Source organism: Alosa sapidissima, chromosome 21 (assembly GCF_018492685.1).
Source record: "Alosa sapidissima isolate fAloSap1 chromosome 21, fAloSap1.pri, whole genome shotgun sequence".
In the NCBI taxonomy this organism is placed as follows: domain Eukaryota; kingdom Metazoa; phylum Chordata; class Actinopteri; order Clupeiformes; family Clupeidae; genus Alosa; species Alosa sapidissima.
In genome coordinates, this window is record NC_055977.1 from 11,367,002 (window position 1) to 11,385,985 (window position 18,984).

The following is an 18,984-nucleotide window of genomic DNA, read 5'->3' on the forward strand; positions in this document are numbered from 1 at the left end:
GAAATACTAAAGGCTGAGATTCTGCAACTCAGACATGCACCTGAACGGGAAATGAAAGACGAGAAAGACTTGGATGACTCCGGGATGGGAGATGAGCTAGAAAAACATCAGTTCTCAATCAGTATGTCTGAGATGGAGGAACATCAAAATTACATACAGCAACAGAAAGAGATACTCCAAACACAGAGATGTGAACTAGAGGAAATAAAGCTTGAGATAGACAGAGAGAAAGACAATATAGAAAAAATGAAGGACAGGATCAAAGATGAAAACAGCAGGTTAGAAACAATGACAAAACAGCTCAACAAAGAGAAGGAAAAGGTTGACCATATGAATTTGGACTCATTCAGAATGAAGCAAGAGCTTGAACTGATGCATGCCGAGATTCAAAGAAAGCAAGAAAATGTTCAGCGCAGCCAAGCTCAACTTGATAAAGACAAAATAGTTCTGGGGGAAAAGAAACTAGAACTGCTAAAAGAAAAAGAAGACAATGAGAGAGATGCCAAAAAGATCAGAGAAGATCTAGACATAGTTAAAGTAGAGATAGAAAGACAAAAACAAGAAATACTAAACGATAGGGAACAGCTTGAAAAACAGAAGAGTGAATTACTAACTGAAAATGTAGAGATCCAAAAGAAAACCACAAAATTGGAAATAATCTCAAATGAAATGAAAAGAGAAAAGAGGGAAATAGAGGAACAAGCAGGGCAACTTACAAAACAAAAGGAAGAGTTTGATGAAGAAATTAAAAAACAGAGTAAAGAATTGAATGAGAGCAGAAATGAACTTGAACAAAAATGGAAAGATTTAGAAAAAGTGAAGGAATTTCTGCAGGCTGAAATACAACAACAAAGACAAGATGCTCAGAAACTCTTGGAGGACACAATAAAAGCAGAAAAACTGAAGAAAGAACAAATTCAGAAAGAAATGGAGGAACTAAAAAACAAAATGGCTGACATGGAAAAAAATAGGGCTGATCTCCAGAGAGAAAAAATGGAGGTAAAGATGAAACATGATGAAATTGAGGTAAGGATGGAAAAAGTGAAAATTGATATACAAATACTAGAGGAAAAGGAAACTAACATAAAAAGGCAAAAAGAAGAACTTGATAAAACAATGGTGCAGACAAAGAAGGAAAAACAGCACATAGAGAAAGAAAAAAATGACTTATCCGGACAAAGGGAGGAAACAGAAGCTAAATTAAAACTCTTGAAAAAAGAAATGGAAAAAGTTAAAAGCATTGAAAATGACATTCAAAAACAGAGAGAAGATGTAGATGACAAAATACAAAAGATGAAAAGGGAGATGAGAGAAATGGAACTCACTAAAGCTGAGCTGGAGGCCGAGAGAAGGCAACTGGAGCACACCATCAGAAGAAACACCAGAAAACTTAATGAGATGGAAAAATCAAAGACAAAAATACAACAGGCTAAAGAAGAACTAGATGCACTTATGGAGAGGATAACACTGGAAAGGAAAGAGCTAAAAGAGATGAAATCTATTTTAGAAACCCAGTTTCAGAATGATAGAAAAGAGCTTAAAAGGATTGAGAAGGAGCTTGACCAGAAAATCAACTTTTTTGAAACTACACACAACAAACTTAGAGAAAATAAATATGCTCTTAAAATACAAATACAAACTCTGGAGAAAACTAGGGAAGATGTAGAATGTGAAAGAGGTAAAATGGCAAAAGTGATTCAAGAACAAAGCGATATCCTTGAAAATGAAAGGCAAATGCTTAACAAAGCAATAGAAGAGATACAACAACAAAGGGTAGAAATCAAACAGGAGAGGGAGGAAATAGACATGAGAAGAGTACAGATGGAGGAAATTCAGAAAGAGATAGAAACAAACAGAAAAGAAAGGCATGATGTTCTCGAAAATAGGATTACAGAGTTTAATCAAAGGATGGAGTTGTTTGAAATTGAGAGCTACAAACTGAGAGAAACTCAAAATGAACTTCAACTAGAAAGACAAACTCTTCAGAAATCTAGGGAAGACATGGAAAAGGAAAGAGGTAAAATGTCAGATGAGTTTCAGAAACAGAGAGATATCCTCACAAATGATTGGCAACAATTGGTCGAGGCTAAAGAAGAGATAAAAAGGGAAAGAAAGGAACTGGATCAAGAAAGGAAAGAAATTGGCCTGAGACAAGTTGAAATGGAGCAGCTTCAAATGGAGGTAGTCAAAATCAAACATAAAGCCCAATTTGGTCTCGAAGACACATTTAGAGAAGCCTCTATTGAGACTGTACAACTTGCCAAACCAAAGGAAGAACTCGACACAAAAATGGGTGAAATTAAGGTTGAAATGGACACCCTTCAGAAACTTAAAGATGAGTTGAAAAGGGAAAGAGAAGAACATGATAGAAATATGGAGCAGACAAAGATTGAGATTGACCATCTTGAGACAGTCAAATCCGATATTCAAAGACAGAAGGAAGAGCTTGAAAAGGCAATGTTTGACACAAAGGTTGAAAAGGAAGAACTGGAGACGCTAAAATCTGACATCTTGAAACAGAAGGAGGACACTGAGGCAAAACTAGTGACGCTGCAGCAAGAGATGGAGGAAATGGGAGCCTTGAGGGAAGACATGAAGAAGCAGAAGGATGAACTGGACGACAAGATGCAGAAGATGAAACGAGAGATGGGAGAGATGGAACTCACAAAATCTGAGCTAGAGGCCAAAAGAAGAGAGCTGGAGCACACCATCAGAAGAAACACCAGGAAACTAAATGACATGGAAAAATCAAAGACTGACATACAACAAGCTAAAGAGGAGGTGGATAATGCAATGAGGAAAATCACCCTTGAGAAGGAAGAATTAAATGAAATGAAAGTGGTTTTGCAAAGCCAGTTTGAGGATGATAAAAATGAGCTTCAAAGGATGGAAAGGGAGCTTCATCAAAGGATGGAGTTGTTTGAAATTGAGAGCAACAAACTGAGAGAAGACACAATTAGAGAAGCCTCTATTGAGACTGTACAACTTGCCAAAGCAAAGGAAGAACTCAACACAAAAATGGGTGAAATTAAGGTTGAAATGGACAGCCTTCAGAAGCTTAAGGATGAGTTGCAAAGGGAAAGAGAAGAACTTGATAGAAATATGGAGCAGACAAAGATTGAGATTGACCATCTTCAGACAGTCAAATCCGATATTCAAAGACAGAAGGAAGAGCTTGAAAAGGCAATGTTTGACACAAAGGTTGAAAAGGAAGAACTGGAGAGGCTAAAATCTGACATCTTGAAACAGAAGGAGGACACTGACGCAAAACTAGTGACGCTGCAGCAAGAGATGGAGGAAATGGGAGCCTTGAGGGAAGACATGAAGAAGCAGAAGAATGAACTGGATGACAGGATGCAGAAGATGAAACGAGAGATGGAAGAGATGGAACTCACAAAATCTGAGCTAGAGGCCAAAAGAAGAGAGCTGGAGCACACCATCAGAAGAAACACCAGGAAACTAAATGACATGGAAAAATCAAAGACTGACATACAACAAGCTAAAGAGGAGGTGGATAATGCAATGAGGAAAATCACCCTTGAGAAGGAAGAATTAAATGAAATGAAATTGGTTTTGCAAAGCCAATTTGAGGATGATAAAAATGAGCTTCAAAGGATGGAAAGGGAGCTTCATCAAAGGATGGAGTTGTTTGAAATTGAGAACAACAAACTGAGAGAAACTCAAAATCAACTTCAACTCCAAAGACAAACTCTTCAGACATCTAGAGAAGACATGGAAAAGGAAAGAGGTAAAATGTCAGATGAGTTTCAGGAACAGAGAGATATCCTCACAAACGAGTGGCAAAAATTGGTCGAGGCTAAAGAAGAGATGAAAAGGGAAAGAATGGAACTGGATCAAGAAAGGAAAGAAATTGGCCTAAGACAAGTTGAAATGGAGCAGCTTCAAATGGAGGTAGTCAAAATGAAAAATGAAGCCCAAGTTGGTCTCGAAGACACAATTAGAGAAGCCTCTATTGAGACTGTGCAACTTGCCAAAGCAAAGGAAGAACTCGACACAAAAATGGGTGAAATTAAGGTTGAAATGGACACCCTTCAGAAACTTAAAGATGAGTTGAAAAGGGAAAGAGAAGAACATGATAGAAATATGGAGCAGACAAAGATTGAGATTGACCATCTTGAGACAGTCAAATCCGATATTCAAAGACAGAAGGAAGAGCTTGAAAAGGCAATGTTTGACACAAAGGTTGAAAAGGAAGAACTGGAGACGCTAAAATCTGACATCTTGAAACAGAAGGAGGACACTGAGGCAAAACTAGTGACGCTGCAGCAAGAGATGGAGGAAATGGGAGCCTTGAGGGAAGACATGAAGAAGCAGAAGGATGAACTGGACGACAAGATGCAGAAGATGAAACGAGAGATGGGAGAGATGGAACTCACAAAATCTGAGCTAGAGGCCAAAAGAAGAGAGCTGGAGCACACCATCAGAAGAAACACCAGGAAACTAAATGACATGGAAAAATCAAAGACTGACATACAACAAGCTAAAGAGGAGGTGGATAATGCAATGAGGAAAATCACCCTTGAGAAGGAAGAATTAAATGAAATGAAAGTGGTTTTGCAAAGCCAGTTTGAGGATGATAAAAATGAGCTTCAAAGGATGGAAAGGGAGCTTCATCAAAGGATGGAGTTGTTTGAAATTGAGAGCAACAAACTGAGAGAAGACACAATTAGAGAAGCCTCTATTGAGACTGTACAACTTGCCAAAGCAAAGGAAGAACTCAACACAAAAATGGGTGAAATTAAGGTTGAAATGGACACCCTTCAGAAGCTTAAGGATGAGTTGCAAAGGGAAAGAGAAGAACTTGATAGAAATATGGAGCAGACAAAGATTGAGATTGACCATCTTCAGACAGTCAAATCCGATATTCAAAGACAGAAGGAAGAGCTTGAAAAGGCAATGTTTGACACAAAGGTTGAAAAGGAAGAACTGGAGAGGCTAAAATCTGACATCTTGAAACAGAAGGAGGACACTGACGCAAAACTAGTGACGCTGCAGCAAGAGATGGAGGAAATGGGAGCCTTGAGGGAAGACATGAAGAAGCAGAAGAATGAACTGGATGACAGGATGCAGAAGATGAAACGAGAGATGGAAGAGATGGAACTCACAAAATCTGAGCTAGAGGCCAAAAGAAGAGAGCTGGAGCACACCATCAGAAGAAACACCAGGAAACTAAATGACATGGAAAAATCAAAGACTGACATACAACAAGCTAAAGAGGAGGTGGATAATGCAATGAGGAAAATCACCCTTGAGAAGGAAGAATTAAATGAAATGAAATTGGTTTTGCAAAGCCAATTTGAGGATGATAAAAATGAGCTTCAAAGGATGGAAAGGGAGCTTCATCAAAGGATGGAGTTGTTTGAAATTGAGAACAACAAACTGAGAGAAACTCAAAATCAACTTCAACTCCAAAGACAAACTCTTCAGACATCTAGAGAAGACATGGAAAAGGAAAGAGGTAAAATGTCAGATGAGTTTCAGGAACAGAGAGATATCCTCACAAACGAGTGGCAAAAATTGGTCGAGGCTAAAGAAGAGATGAAAAGGGAAAGAATGGAACTGGATCAAGAAAGGAAAGAAATTGGCCTAAGACAAGTTGAAATGGAGCAGCTTCAAATGGAGGTAGTCAAAATGAAAAATGAAGCCCAAGTTGGTCTCGAAGACACAATTAGAGAAGCCTCTATTGAGACTGTGCAACTTGCCAAAGCAAAGGAAGAACTCGACACAAAAATGGGTGAAATTAAGGTTGAAATGGACACCCTTCAGAAACTTAAAGATGAGTTGAAAAGGGAAAGAGAAGAACATGATAGAAATATGGAGCAGACAAAGATTGAGATTGACCATCTTGAGACAGTCAAATCCGATATTCAAAGACAGAAAGAAGAGCTTGAAAAGGCAATGTTTGACACAAAGGTTGAAAAGGAAGAACTGGAGACGCTAAAATCTGACATCTTGAAACAGAAGGAGGACACTGAGGCAAAACTAGTGACGCTGCAGCAAGAGATGGAGGAAATGGGAGCCTTGAGGGAAGACATGAAGAAGCAGAAGGATGAACTGGACGACAAGATGCAGAAGATGAAACGAGAGATGGGAGAGATGGAACTCACAAAATCTGAGCTAGAGGCCAAAAGAAGAGAGCTGGAGCACACCATCAGAAGAAACACCAGGAAACTAAATGACATGGAAAAATCAAAGACTGACATACAACAAGCTAAAGAGGAGGTGGATAATGCAATGAGGAAAATCACCCTTGAGAAGGAAGAATTAAATGAAATGAAAGTGGTTTTGCAAAGCCAGTTTGAGGATGATAAAAATGAGCTTCAAAGGATGGAAAGGGAGCTTCATCAAAGGATGGAGTTGTTTGAAATTGAGAGCAACAAACTGAGAGAAGACACAATTAGAGAAGCCTCTATTGAGACTGTACAACTTGCCAAAGCAAAGGAAGAACTCAACACAAAAATGGGTGAAATTAAGGTTGAAATGGACACCCTTCAGAAGCTTAAGGATGAGTTGCAAAGGGAAAGAGAAGAACTTGATAGAAATATGGAGCAGACAAAGATTGAGATTGACCATCTTCAGACAGTCAAATCCGATATTCAAAGACAGAAGGAAGAGCTTGAAAAGGCAATGTTTGACACAAAGGTTGAAAAGGAAGAACTGGAGAGGCTAAAATCTGACATCTTGAAACAGAAGGAGGACACTGACGCAAAACTAGTGACGCTGCAGCAAGAGATGGAGGAAATGGGAGCCTTGAGGGAAGACATGAAGAAGCAGAAGAATGAACTGGATGACAGGATGCAGAAGATGAAACGAGAGATGGAAGAGATGGAACTCACAAAATCTGAGCTAGAGGCCAAAAGAAGAGAGCTGGAGCACACCATCAGAAGAAACACCAGGAAACTAAATGACATGGAAAAATCAAAGACTGACATACAACAAGCTAAAGAGGAGGTGGATAATGCAATGAGGAAAATCACCCTTGAGAAGGAAGAATTAAATGAAATGAAATTGGTTTTGCAAAGCCAATTTGAGGATGATAAAAATGAGCTTCAAAGGATGGAAAGGGAGCTTCATCAAAGGATGGAGTTGTTTGAAATTGAGAACAACAAACTGAGAGAAACTCAAAATCAACTTCAACTCCAAAGACAAACTCTTCAGACATCTAAAGAAGACATGGAAAAGGAAAGAGGTAAAATGTCAGATGAGTTTCAGGAACAGAGAGATATCCTCACAAACGAGTGGCAAAAATTGGTCGAGGCTAAAGAAGAGATGAAAAGGGAAAGAATGGAACTGGATCAAGAAAGGAAAGAAATTGGCCTAAGACAAGTTGAAATGGAGCAGCTTCAAATGGAGGTAGTCAAAATGAAAAATGAAGCCCAAGTTGGTCTCGAAGACACAATTAGAGAAGCCTCTATTGAGACTGTGCAACTTGCCAAAGCAAAGGAAGAACTCGACACAAAAATGGGTGAAATTAAGGTTGAAATGGACACCCTTCAGAAACTTAAAGATGAGTTGAAAAGGGAAAGAGAAGAACATGATAGAAATATGGAGCAGACAAAGATTGAGATTGACCATCTTGAGACAGTCAAATCCGATATTCAAAGACAGAAAGAAGAGCTTGAAAAGGCAATGTTTGACACAAAGGTTGAAAAGGAAGAACTGGAGACGCTAAAATCTGACATCTTGAAACAGAAGGAGGACACTGAGGCAAAACTAGTGACGCTGCAGCAAGAGATGGAGGAAATGGGAGCCTTGAGGGAAGACATGAAGAAGCAGAAGGATGAACTGGACGACAAGATGCAGAAGATGAAACGAGAGATGGGAGAGATGGAACTCACAAAATCTGAGCTAGAGGCCAAAAGAAGAGAGCTGGAGCACACCATCAGAAGAAACACCAGGAAACTAAATGACATGGAAAAATCAAAGACTGACATACAACAAGCTAAAGAGGAGGTGGATAATGCAATGAGGAAAATCACCCTTGAGAAGGAAGAATTAAATGAAATGAAAGTGGTTTTGCAAAGCCAGTTTGAGGATGATAAAAATGAGCTTCAAAGGATGGAAAGGGAGCTTCATCAAAGGATGGAGTTGTTTGAAATTGAGAGCAACAAACTGAGAGAAGACACAATTAGAGAAGCCTCTATTGAGACTGTACAACTTGCCAAAGCAAAGGAAGAACTCAACACAAAAATGGGTGAAATTAAGGTTGAAATGGACACCCTTCAGAAGCTTAAGGATGAGTTGCAAAGGGAAAGAGAAGAACTTGATAGAAATATGGAGCAGACAAAGATTGAGATTGACCATCTTCAGACAGTCAAATCCGATATTCAAAGACAGAAGGAAGAGCTTGAAAAGGCAATGTTTGACACAAAGGTTGAAAAGGAAGAACTGGAGAGGCTAAAATCTGACATCTTGAAACAGAAGGAGGACACTGACGCAAAACTAGTGACGCTGCAGCAAGAGATGGAGGAAATGGGAGCCTTGAGGGAAGACATGAAGAAGCAGAAGAATGAACTGGATGACAGGATGCAGAAGATGAAACGAGAGATGGAAGAGATGGAACTCACAAAATCTGAGCTAGAGGCCAAAAGAAGAGAGCTGGAGCACACCATCAGAAGAAACACCAGGAAACTAAATGACATGGAAAAATCAAAGACTGACATACAACAAGCTAAAGAGGAGGTGGATAATGCAATGAGGAAAATCACCCTTGAGAAGGAAGAATTAAATGAAATGAAATTGGTTTTGCAAAGCCAATTTGAGGATGATAAAAATGAGCTTCAAAGGATGGAAAGGGAGCTTCATCAAAGGATGGAGTTGTTTGAAATTGAGAACAACAAACTGAGAGAAACTCAAAATCAACTTCAACTCCAAAGACAAACTCTTCAGACATCTAGAGAAGACATGGAAAAGGAAAGAGGTAAAATGTCAGATGAGTTTCAGGAACAGAGAGATATCCTCACAAACGAGTGGCAAAAATTGGTCGAGGCTAAAGAAGAGATGAAAAGGGAAAGAATGGAACTGGATCAAGAAAGGAAAGAAATTGGCCTAAGACAAGTTGAAATGGAGCAGCTTCAAATGGAGGTAGTCAAAATGAAAAATGAAGCCCAAGTTGGTCTCGAAGACACAATTAGAGAAGCCTCTATTGAGACTGTGCAACTTGCCAAAGCAAAGGAAGAACTCGACACAAAAATGGGTGAAATTAAGGTTGAAATGGACACCCTTCAGAAACTTAAAGATGAGTTGAAAAGGGAAAGAGAAGAACATGATAGAAATATGGAGCAGACAAAGATTGAGATTGACCATCTTGAGACAGTCAAATCCGATATTCAAAGACAGAAAGAAGAGCTTGAAAAGGCAATGTTTGACACAAAGGTTGAAAAGGAAGAACTGGAGACGCTAAAATCTGACATCTTGAAACAGAAGGAGGACACTGAGGCAAAACTAGTGACGCTGCAGCAAGAGATGGAGGAAATGGGAGCCTTGAGGGAAGACATGAAGAAGCAGAAGGATGAACTGGACGACAAGATGCAGAAGATGAAACGAGAGATGGGAGAGATGGAACTCACAAAATCTGAGCTAGAGGCCAAAAGAAGAGAGCTGGAGCACACCATCAGAAGAAACACCAGGAAACTAAATGACATGGAAAAATCAAAGACTGACATACAACAAGCTAAAGAGGAGGTGGATAATGCAATGAGGAAAATCACCCTTGAGAAGGAAGAATTAAATGAAATGAAAGTGGTTTTGCAAAGCCAGTTTGAGGATGATAAAAATGAGCTTCAAAGGATGGAAAGGGAGCTTCATCAAAGGATGGAGTTGTTTGAAATTGAGAGCAACAAACTGAGAGAAGACACAATTAGAGAAGCCTCTATTGAGACTGTACAACTTGCCAAAGCAAAGGAAGAACTCAACACAAAAATGGGTGAAATTAAGGTTGAAATGGACACCCTTCAGAAGCTTAAGGATGAGTTGCAAAGGGAAAGAGAAGAACTTGATAGAAATATTGAGCAGACAAAGATTGAGATTGACCATCTTCAGACAGTCAAATCCGATATTCAAAGACAGAAGGAAGAGCTTGAAAAGGCAATGTTTGACACAAAGGTTGAAAAGGAAGAACTGGAGAGGCTAAAATCTGACATCTTGAAACAGAAGGAGGACACTGACGCAAAACTAGTGACGCTGCAGCAAGAGATGGAGGAAATGGGAGCCTTGAGGGAAGACATGAAGAAGCAGAAGAATGAACTGGATGACAGGATGCAGAAGATGAAACGAGAGATGGAAGAGATGGAACTCACAAAATCTGAGCTAGAGGCCAAAAGAAGAGAGCTGGAGCACACCATCAGAAGAAACACCAGGAAACTAAATGACATGGAAAAATCAAAGACTGACATACAACAAGCTAAAGAGGAGGTGGATAATGCAATGAGGAAAATCACCCTTGAGAAGGAAGAATTAAATGAAATGAAATTGGTTTTGCAAAGCCAATTTGAGGATGATAAAAATGAGCTTCAAAGGATGGAAAGGGAGCTTCATCAAAGGATGGAGTTGTTTGAAATTGAGAACAACAAACTGAGAGAAACTCAAAATCAACTTCAACTCCAAAGACAAACTCTTCAGACATCTAGAGAAGACATGGAAAAGGAAAGAGGTAAAATGTCAGATGAGTTTCAGGAACAGAGAGATATCCTCACAAACGAGTGGCAAAAATTGGTCGAGGCTAAAGAAGAGATGAAAAGGGAAAGAATGGAACTGGATCAAGAAAGGAAAGAAATTGGCCTAAGACAAGTTGAAATGGAGCAGCTTCAAATGGAGGTAGTCAAAATGAAAAATGAAGCCCAAGTTGGTCTCGAAGACACAATTAGAGAAGCCTCTATTGAGACTGTGCAACTTGCCAAAGCAAAGGAAGAACTCGACACAAAAATGGGTGAAATTAAGGTTGAAATGGACACCCTTCAGAAACTTAAAGATGAGTTGAAAAGGGAAAGAGAAGAACATGATAGAAATATGGAGCAGACAAAGATTGAGATTGACCATCTTGAGACAGTCAAATCCGATATTCAAAGACAGAAAGAAGAGCTTGAAAAGGCAATGTTTGACACAAAGGTTGAAAAGGAAGAACTGGAGACGCTAAAATCTGACATCTTGAAACAGAAGGAGGACACTGAGGCAAAACTAGTGACGCTGCAGCAAGAGATGGAGGAAATGGGAGCCTTGAGGGAAGACATGAAGAAGCAGAAGGATGAACTGGACGACAAGATGCAGAAGATGAAACGAGAGATGGGAGAGATGGAACTCACAAAATCTGAGCTAGAGGCCAAAAGAAGAGAGCTGGAGCACACCATCAGAAGAAACACCAGGAAACTAAATGACATGGAAAAATCAAAGACTGACATACAACAAGCTAAAGAGGAGGTGGATAATGCAATGAGGAAAATCACCCTTGAGAAGGAAGAATTAAATGAAATGAAAGTGGTTTTGCAAAGCCAGTTTGAGGATGATAAAAATGAGCTTCAAAGGATGGAAAGGGAGCTTCATCAAAGGATGGAGTTGTTTGAAATTGAGAGCAACAAACTGAGAGAAGACACAATTAGAGAAGCCTCTATTGAGACTGTACAACTTGCCAAAGCAAAGGAAGAACTCAACACAAAAATGGGTGAAATTAAGGTTGAAATGGACACCCTTCAGAAGCTTAAGGATGAGTTGCAAAGGGAAAGAGAAGAACTTGATAGAAATATTGAGCAGACAAAGATTGAGATTGACCATCTTCAGACAGTCAAATCCGATATTCAAAGACAGAAGGAAGAGCTTGAAAAGGCAATGTTTGACACAAAGGTTGAAAAGGAAGAACTGGAGAGGCTAAAATCTGACATCTTGAAACAGAAGGAGGACACTGACGCAAAACTAGTGACGCTGCAGCAAGAGATGGAGGAAATGGGAGCCTTGAGGGAAGACATGAAGAAGCAGAAGAATGAACTGGATGACAGGATGCAGAAGATGAAACGAGAGATGGAAGAGATGGAACTCACAAAATCTGAGCTAGAGGCCAAAAGAAGAGAGCTGGAGCACACCATCAGAAGAAACACCAGGAAACTAAATGACATGGAAAAATCAAAGACTGACATACAACAAGCTAAAGAGGAGGTGGATAATGCAATGAGGAAAATCACCCTTGAGAAGGAAGAATTAAATGAAATGAAATTGGTTTTGCAAAGCCAATTTGAGGATGATAAAAATGAGCTTCAAAGGATGGAAAGGGAGCTTCATCAAAGGATGGAGTTGTTTGAAATTGAGAACAACAAACTGAGAGAAACTCAAAATCAACTTCAACTCCAAAGACAAACTCTTCAGACATCTAGAGAAGACATGGAAAAGGAAAGAGGTAAAATGTCAGATGAGTTTCAGGAACAGAGAGATATCCTCACAAACGAGTGGCAAAAATTGGTCGAGGCTAAAGAAGAGATGAAAAGGGAAAGAATGGAACTGGATCAAGAAAGGAAAGAAATTGGCCTAAGACAAGTTGAAATGGAGCAGCTTCAAATGGAGGTAGTCAAAATGAAAAATGAAGCCCAAGTTGGTCTCGAAGACACAATTAGAGAAGCCTCTATTGAGACTGTGCAACTTGCCAAAGCAAAGGAAGAACTCGACACAAAAATGGGTGAAATTAAGGTTGAAATGGACACCCTTCAGAAACTTAAAGATGAGTTGAAAAGGGAAAGAGAAGAACATGATAGAAATATGGAGCAGACAAAGATTGAGATTGACCATCTTGAGACAGTCAAATCCGATATTCAAAGACAGAAAGAAGAGCTTGAAAAGGCAATGTTTGACACAAAGGTTGAAAAGGAAGAACTGGAGACGCTAAAATCTGACATCTTGAAACAGAAGGAGGACACTGAGGCAAAACTAGTGACGCTGCAGCAAGAGATGGAGGAAATGGGAGCCTTGAGGGAAGACATGAAGAAGCAGAAGGATGAACTGGACGACAAGATGCAGAAGATGAAACGAGAGATGGGAGAGATGGAACTCACAAAATCTGAGCTAGAGGCCAAAAGAAGAGAGCTGGAGCACACCATCAGAAGAAACACCAGGAAACTAAATGACATGGAAAAATCAAAGACTGACATACAACAAGCTAAAGAGGAGGTGGATAATGCAATGAGGAAAATCACCCTTGAGAAGGAAGAATTAAATGAAATGAAAGTGGTTTTGCAAAGCCAGTTTGAGGATGATAAAAATGAGCTTCAAAGGATGGAAAGGGAGCTTCATCAAAGGATGGAGTTGTTTGAAATTGAGAGCAACAAACTGAGAGAAGACACAATTAGAGAAGCCTCTATTGAGACTGTACAACTTGCCAAAGCAAAGGAAGAACTCAACACAAAAATGGGTGAAATTAAGGTTGAAATGGACACCCTTCAGAAGCTTAAGGATGAGTTGCAAAGGGAAAGAGAAGAACTTGATAGAAATATGGAGCAGACAAAGATTGAGATTGACCATCTTCAGACAGTCAAATCCGATATTCAAAGACAGAAGGAAGAGCTTGAAAAGGCAATGTTTGACACAAAGGTTGAAAAGGAAGAACTGGAGAGGCTAAAATCTGACATCTTGAAACAGAAGGAGGACACTGACGCAAAACTAGTGACGCTGCAGCAAGAGATGGAGGAAATGGGAGCCTTGAGGGAAGACATGAAGAAGCAGAAGAATGAACTGGATGACAGGATGCAGAAGATGAAACGAGAGATGGAAGAGATGGAACTCACAAAATCTGAGCTAGAGGCCAAAAGAAGAGAGCTGGAGCACACCATCAGAAGAAACACCAGGAAACTAAATGACATGGAAAAATCAAAGACTGACTTACAACAAGCTAAAAAGGAGGTGGATAATGCAATGAATAGAATTGCTCTTGAGAGGGAAGAACTAAATGAGATGAAAACGATTTTACAAGGCCAGTTTGATAATGATAGAAAAGAGCTTCAAAACTTGAAAAGGGAGTTTCAGCAAAGGATTGAGTTGTTTGAAATTGAGAGCAACAAACTGAGAGAAACTCAATATGCACTTCTAATCCAAAGCCAAACTCTTAAGACAGCTAGAGAGGGCATGGAAAAAGAAAGAGGTAAAATGATAGAACATTTTCAGGAACAGAGAGGTATAATTGAAAAAGAGTGGCAAATGTTGGATAAAAGCAAAGAAAACATACAGAAACAAAGAGAAGATATGGACTTGAGACAAATGGAAATGGTCCAACTACAGGCAGAAATAGAAAAGATTAAAAAAGAAGCCCAAGATGCTCTCGAAGACCAAATTAGAAACGCTTCTATTGAGAAAATACAACTTACCAAAGCGCAGGAAGAACTCAACACAAAAATGGAAGAAATGCAGAGAGAAATGGACAGACTTCAGAAACTGAGGGATGAGTTTAAAAAAGAAAGACAAGAACTTGACAGAAAAAAAGAGCACACAAAGATGGAGATGAAAGATCTGAAGACAGTCAAATTAGATGTTCAAAGACAGAAGGAGGAACTTGAAAAGGCAATGTTTAAAATGAAAGCTGAGAAGGAAGAACTGGAGAGGTTAAAATCTAACATACAGAAACAAAAGGAGGAAACTGAGGCGAAGCAAGAGATGGAGGAAATGGTAACCTTGAGGGATGACATGCAGAAGCAGAAGGATGAACTGGATGACAACATGCAGAAGATGAAACGAGAGATGGGAGAGATGGAACTCACAAAATCTGAGCTGGAGGCCAAAAGAAGAGAGCTGGAGCACACCATCAGAAGAAACACCAGGAAACTAAATGACATGGAAAAATCAAAGACTGACATACAACAAGCTAAAGATGAATTAAATAAAGCAATGAATAGAATTGCTCTTGAGAGGGAGGAGCTGAATGAGATGAGAGCCATGTTACAAGGCCAGTTTGACAATGATAGAAAAGAGCTACTAAACTTAGAAAGTGAGCTTTACATGCGGATCAGCTTATTGGAAATTCAGAGCAACAAGGTGACAGAAACTGAAAGTTCACTTAATTTCCAAACACAAAGTCTTGAGACAGCTAGACAAGACATTGAGAAAGAAAGACATAAAATGAGAGGTGAGCTTCAGGAACAAAGAACTAAAGTTGAAACAGAGTGGCAAATGCTGGAGAAAACCAAAGAAGATATGAAAAGAGAAAGAAAGGAAATGGAAAAAGAAAGGGAAGATATAGACAATAGACGAATGCAGATGGAGCATCTTCAGGCAGAGGTAGACAAGATGAAAAAAGATGGCCAAGATGTTCGCGAAGGCAGAATTAGTGAAGCCCTGGTTGACACAGAGCAACTTGCCAAAGCACAAGAAGAACTCAACACAAAAATGGAAGACATGAAGAGAGAAATGGATGCCCTCAAGAAGCTGAGGGATGAATTGAAAAGGAAAAGAGGAGAAATGGACAGAAAAATGGAGAAGACAATAATGGAGATTGATCATCTTGAGACAGTCAAATTTGATGTTCAAAGACGGAAGGAGGAGCTTGAAAAGGCAATGTTTGAAATGAAAGCTGAGAAGGAAGAACTGGAGACGCTAAAATCTGACATCTTGAAACAGAAGGAGGACACTGAGGCAAAACTAGTGACGCTGCAGCAAGAGATGGAGGAAATGGGAGCCTTGAGGGAAGACATGAAGAAGCAGAAGGATGAACTGGACGACAAGATGCAGAAGATGAAACGAGAGATGGGAGAGATGGAACTCACAAAATCTGAGCTAGAGGCCAAAAGAAGAGAGCTGGAGCACACCATCAGAAGAAACACCAGGAAACTAAATGACATGGAAAAATCAAACACTGACATACAACAAGCTAAAGATGAATTAAATAAAGCAATGAATAGAATTGCTCTTGAGAGGGAGGAGCTGAATGAGATGAGAGCCATGTTACAAGGCCAGTTTGACAATGATAGAAAAGAGCTACTAAACTTAGAAAGTGAGCTTTACATGCGGATCAGCTTATTGGAAATTCAGAGCAACAAGGTGACAGAAACTGAAAGTTCACTTAACTTCCAAACACAAAGTCTTGAGACAGCTAGACAAGACATTGAGAAAGAAAGACATAAAATGAGAGGTGAGCTTCAGGAACAAAGAACTAAAGTTGAAACAGAGTGGCAAATGCTGGAGAAAACCAAAGAAGATATGAAAAGAGAAAGAAAGGAAATGGAAAAAGAAAGGGAAGATATAGACAATAGACGAATGCAGATGGAGCATCTTCAGTCAGAGGTAGACAAGATGAAAAAAGATGGCCAAGATGTTCTCGAAGGCAGAATTAGTGAAGCCCTGGTTGACACAGAGCAACTTGCCAAAGCACAAGAAGAACTCAACACAAAAATGGAAGAAATGCAGAGAGAAATGGACACACTACAGAAGTTGAGGGATGAATTGAAAAGGGAAAGAGAAGAAATTGACAGAAAAATGGAGAAGACAACAATGGAGATTGATCATCTTGAGACAGTCAAATTTGATGTTCAAAGACAGAAAGAGGAGCTTGAAAAGGAAATGTTTGAAATGAAAGCTGAGAAGGAAGAACTGGAGAAATTAAAATCTAACATACAGAAACAAAAGGAGGAAACTGAGGTGAAGCTGGTGATGCTGAAGCAAGAGATGGAGGAAATGGTAACCTTGAGGGAAGACATGAAGAAGCAGAAGGATGAACTGGACGACAAGATGCAGAAGATGAAACGAGAGATGGGAGAGATGGAACTCACAAAATCTGAGCTAGAGGCCAAAAGAAGAGAGCTGGAGCACACCATCAGAAGAAACACCAGGAAACTAAATGACATGGAAAAATCAAAGACTGAATATCTAGAAAAAGAAAAAGAGCTGTTGAAAAGAGAAAGAGATGAACTTTTGCAAGCACAATTACTTGTACAGAGACAGGTGGATACTGGTGTTCAAACAGAGGAGAAGGAAATGGACCAGGAGGCTACACCAGCACCAGAACAAGTGTTCAGGAAGCAAGGCATTGAGAGAGAGATGCTGGAACTGGAAAGGGAGATACAACATCAGAAAGAGGTTCTAGAACAGGATAAGAAGGCTCTGGAAAATGAGAGAGATGGTCTAAGACATGATAAAGATATGTTGGAATACGAGAGGGCTACTCTAGAAAAGGAATGGGAAGATTTACATCAAATTCCTAACGAAGTAAGGAATTTCAGAGAGGAGATACAACAAAAAGAGGAAGCACTGAAGGTCAAATTGGACAACTTGTCTCTCCAAGAGGAAGACATAAACAAACAGAGGAAAGTTATGGAAATGGAAAAGTATGACATTCAACAGGAAAGATATCAGCTGTCACAACAAAAGATTAAAATTGACCAACAACAGAAAGAAATTGAAGACATAGTGAAAAATAACATTAAATGCAGCAATGACCTGAAATTATTGAAGTTGGAATTTGAGCAAGAAAAGGAGAAACATGAGTGTGACCTAGCCACAGAAAAAATGTATATTCAAGAAAAAAAGTTTGCGCTTGAAAAAGAAAGACTAGACATAACAGAGAGACTCATTCAAATTCAGTGTGAGAAAGACTCTCTAGATCAGTTGCATGCAGACATAGAGAAACATAAAGAAGATATCAAAAGGGAGAGCAAACACCTGGAAATGGAAATGCAGTACTTTGAGCACTACAAGACAGAACTTATGAAGCAATCCGAGGAGATGGATGACGTAAAGCAAACTGTGATGGTGGAGCAGAGACATCTTGAGAGCAAAATGGCTGAATTAAACTACCAAAAGCTGCAGGTGGATGACATGATGAGAAGAAATAAATTGGAGTTGGATAACTTAGAAAAACTTAGGATTGAAATAGAAATACAAACACAGCACTTGGAGAACACCATGGAAAATATAAGGATAGCACAGGAGCAGTTGGAAAACAATAGAAAAATACTGGAAAAAGAAAAACAAGACATTGAAAAAAGCAACAAACTCACATCAAAAGAAAAGATGGAGGTGGAAAAGATGAAGGAAGATCTACATAGAGAATGGAATGAACTTAAAAGAGAGAGACTCAATGCAGAGGAACAGGAAAACATCAGAATAAAAGAAATACAAGATGAAAAAATTGCTATAGAATCATTATTTGTTGACATAGAAAATAAGAAAAAGGAACTATACATAGAAAGACAACACATCAACACCAGACAACTTCAACTGGACGTTCTCAAAAAAGAGCTTCACAAACAGAGAGACAACATGGAAGAGCAGCAGAGTGACCTGATAGAAAGGAAAGCTGAGATCGACCAGCAACAAATAGAGCTGAATTATATGATGGATATCCACAACAAAGAAAAGATGGAACTTGACCGAATCAGGGCTGACATAAAAAAAGAGAGGGAAGCAGTTGAGATTATCGTGAAAGAAAAGTTAAGTGCGGAAAGAGAAGAACTTGAGAAACTGAAAAATAGACTGCATGAAGACAGGCAGGCAATTGAAAAAAACAAACATGCCATGATGAAAGACAAGGATGAGTTGGAAAACTTGAAAAATGATCTTCAGAAACAATGGAACGAGCTGCGTCCTTACAAGGAAAACATTGAAAGTGAAAAGGATGAACTTCAAAAGAAGATGTCTGAGGTGGACGAAAAGTCAAATAACATTGAGAATATGATGCAGGACATGATGCAGGAGAAAGAGAGAATGGGCGAACAAGCACAAGCTCTACAAAAAGAAAAGGATGTCCTTCAGATTGTTGCTGAAGAAACAGAAAGAATGAAGGTTGAATTAGAAAAGTGTGGTATTGATATTGAGAAACAAAAACAAGAATTAGCAGAAAACAAACTCATTCTTGAGGCAGAAACTCGAGATTTGGAAATGAAAAAGTCAGAAATTGATATAGAAATGAACATGTTACAAAATGAAAAAGTGACACAGAGGCAAGAGTATGAAAACCTACTGAAAGAAATACAGGAAGAGAAGGACACTCTGAAACAACTTCAA

The 18,984-nt window shown here is 39.2% G+C and overlaps 1 protein-coding gene across 6 annotated transcripts in view; it reads left to right on the forward strand.

The window, feature by feature from the left end:
* The window catches only part of si:ch211-250g4.3 (nesprin-1), a 50,703-nt gene that overhangs the window by 9,995 nt on the left and 21,724 nt on the right, over positions 1-18,984 (forward strand). For 3 of the 6 annotated variants that reach the window (XM_042076428.1, XM_042076429.1, XM_042076430.1), the window contains exon 5: positions 1-18,984. This exon is cut by the window's right edge. In XM_042076428.1, coding sequence (XP_041932362.1) covers positions 1-18,984 — 18,984 coding nt within the window. The other 3 variants (XM_042076432.1, XM_042076433.1, XM_042076434.1) reach the window with 3 other exon arrangements.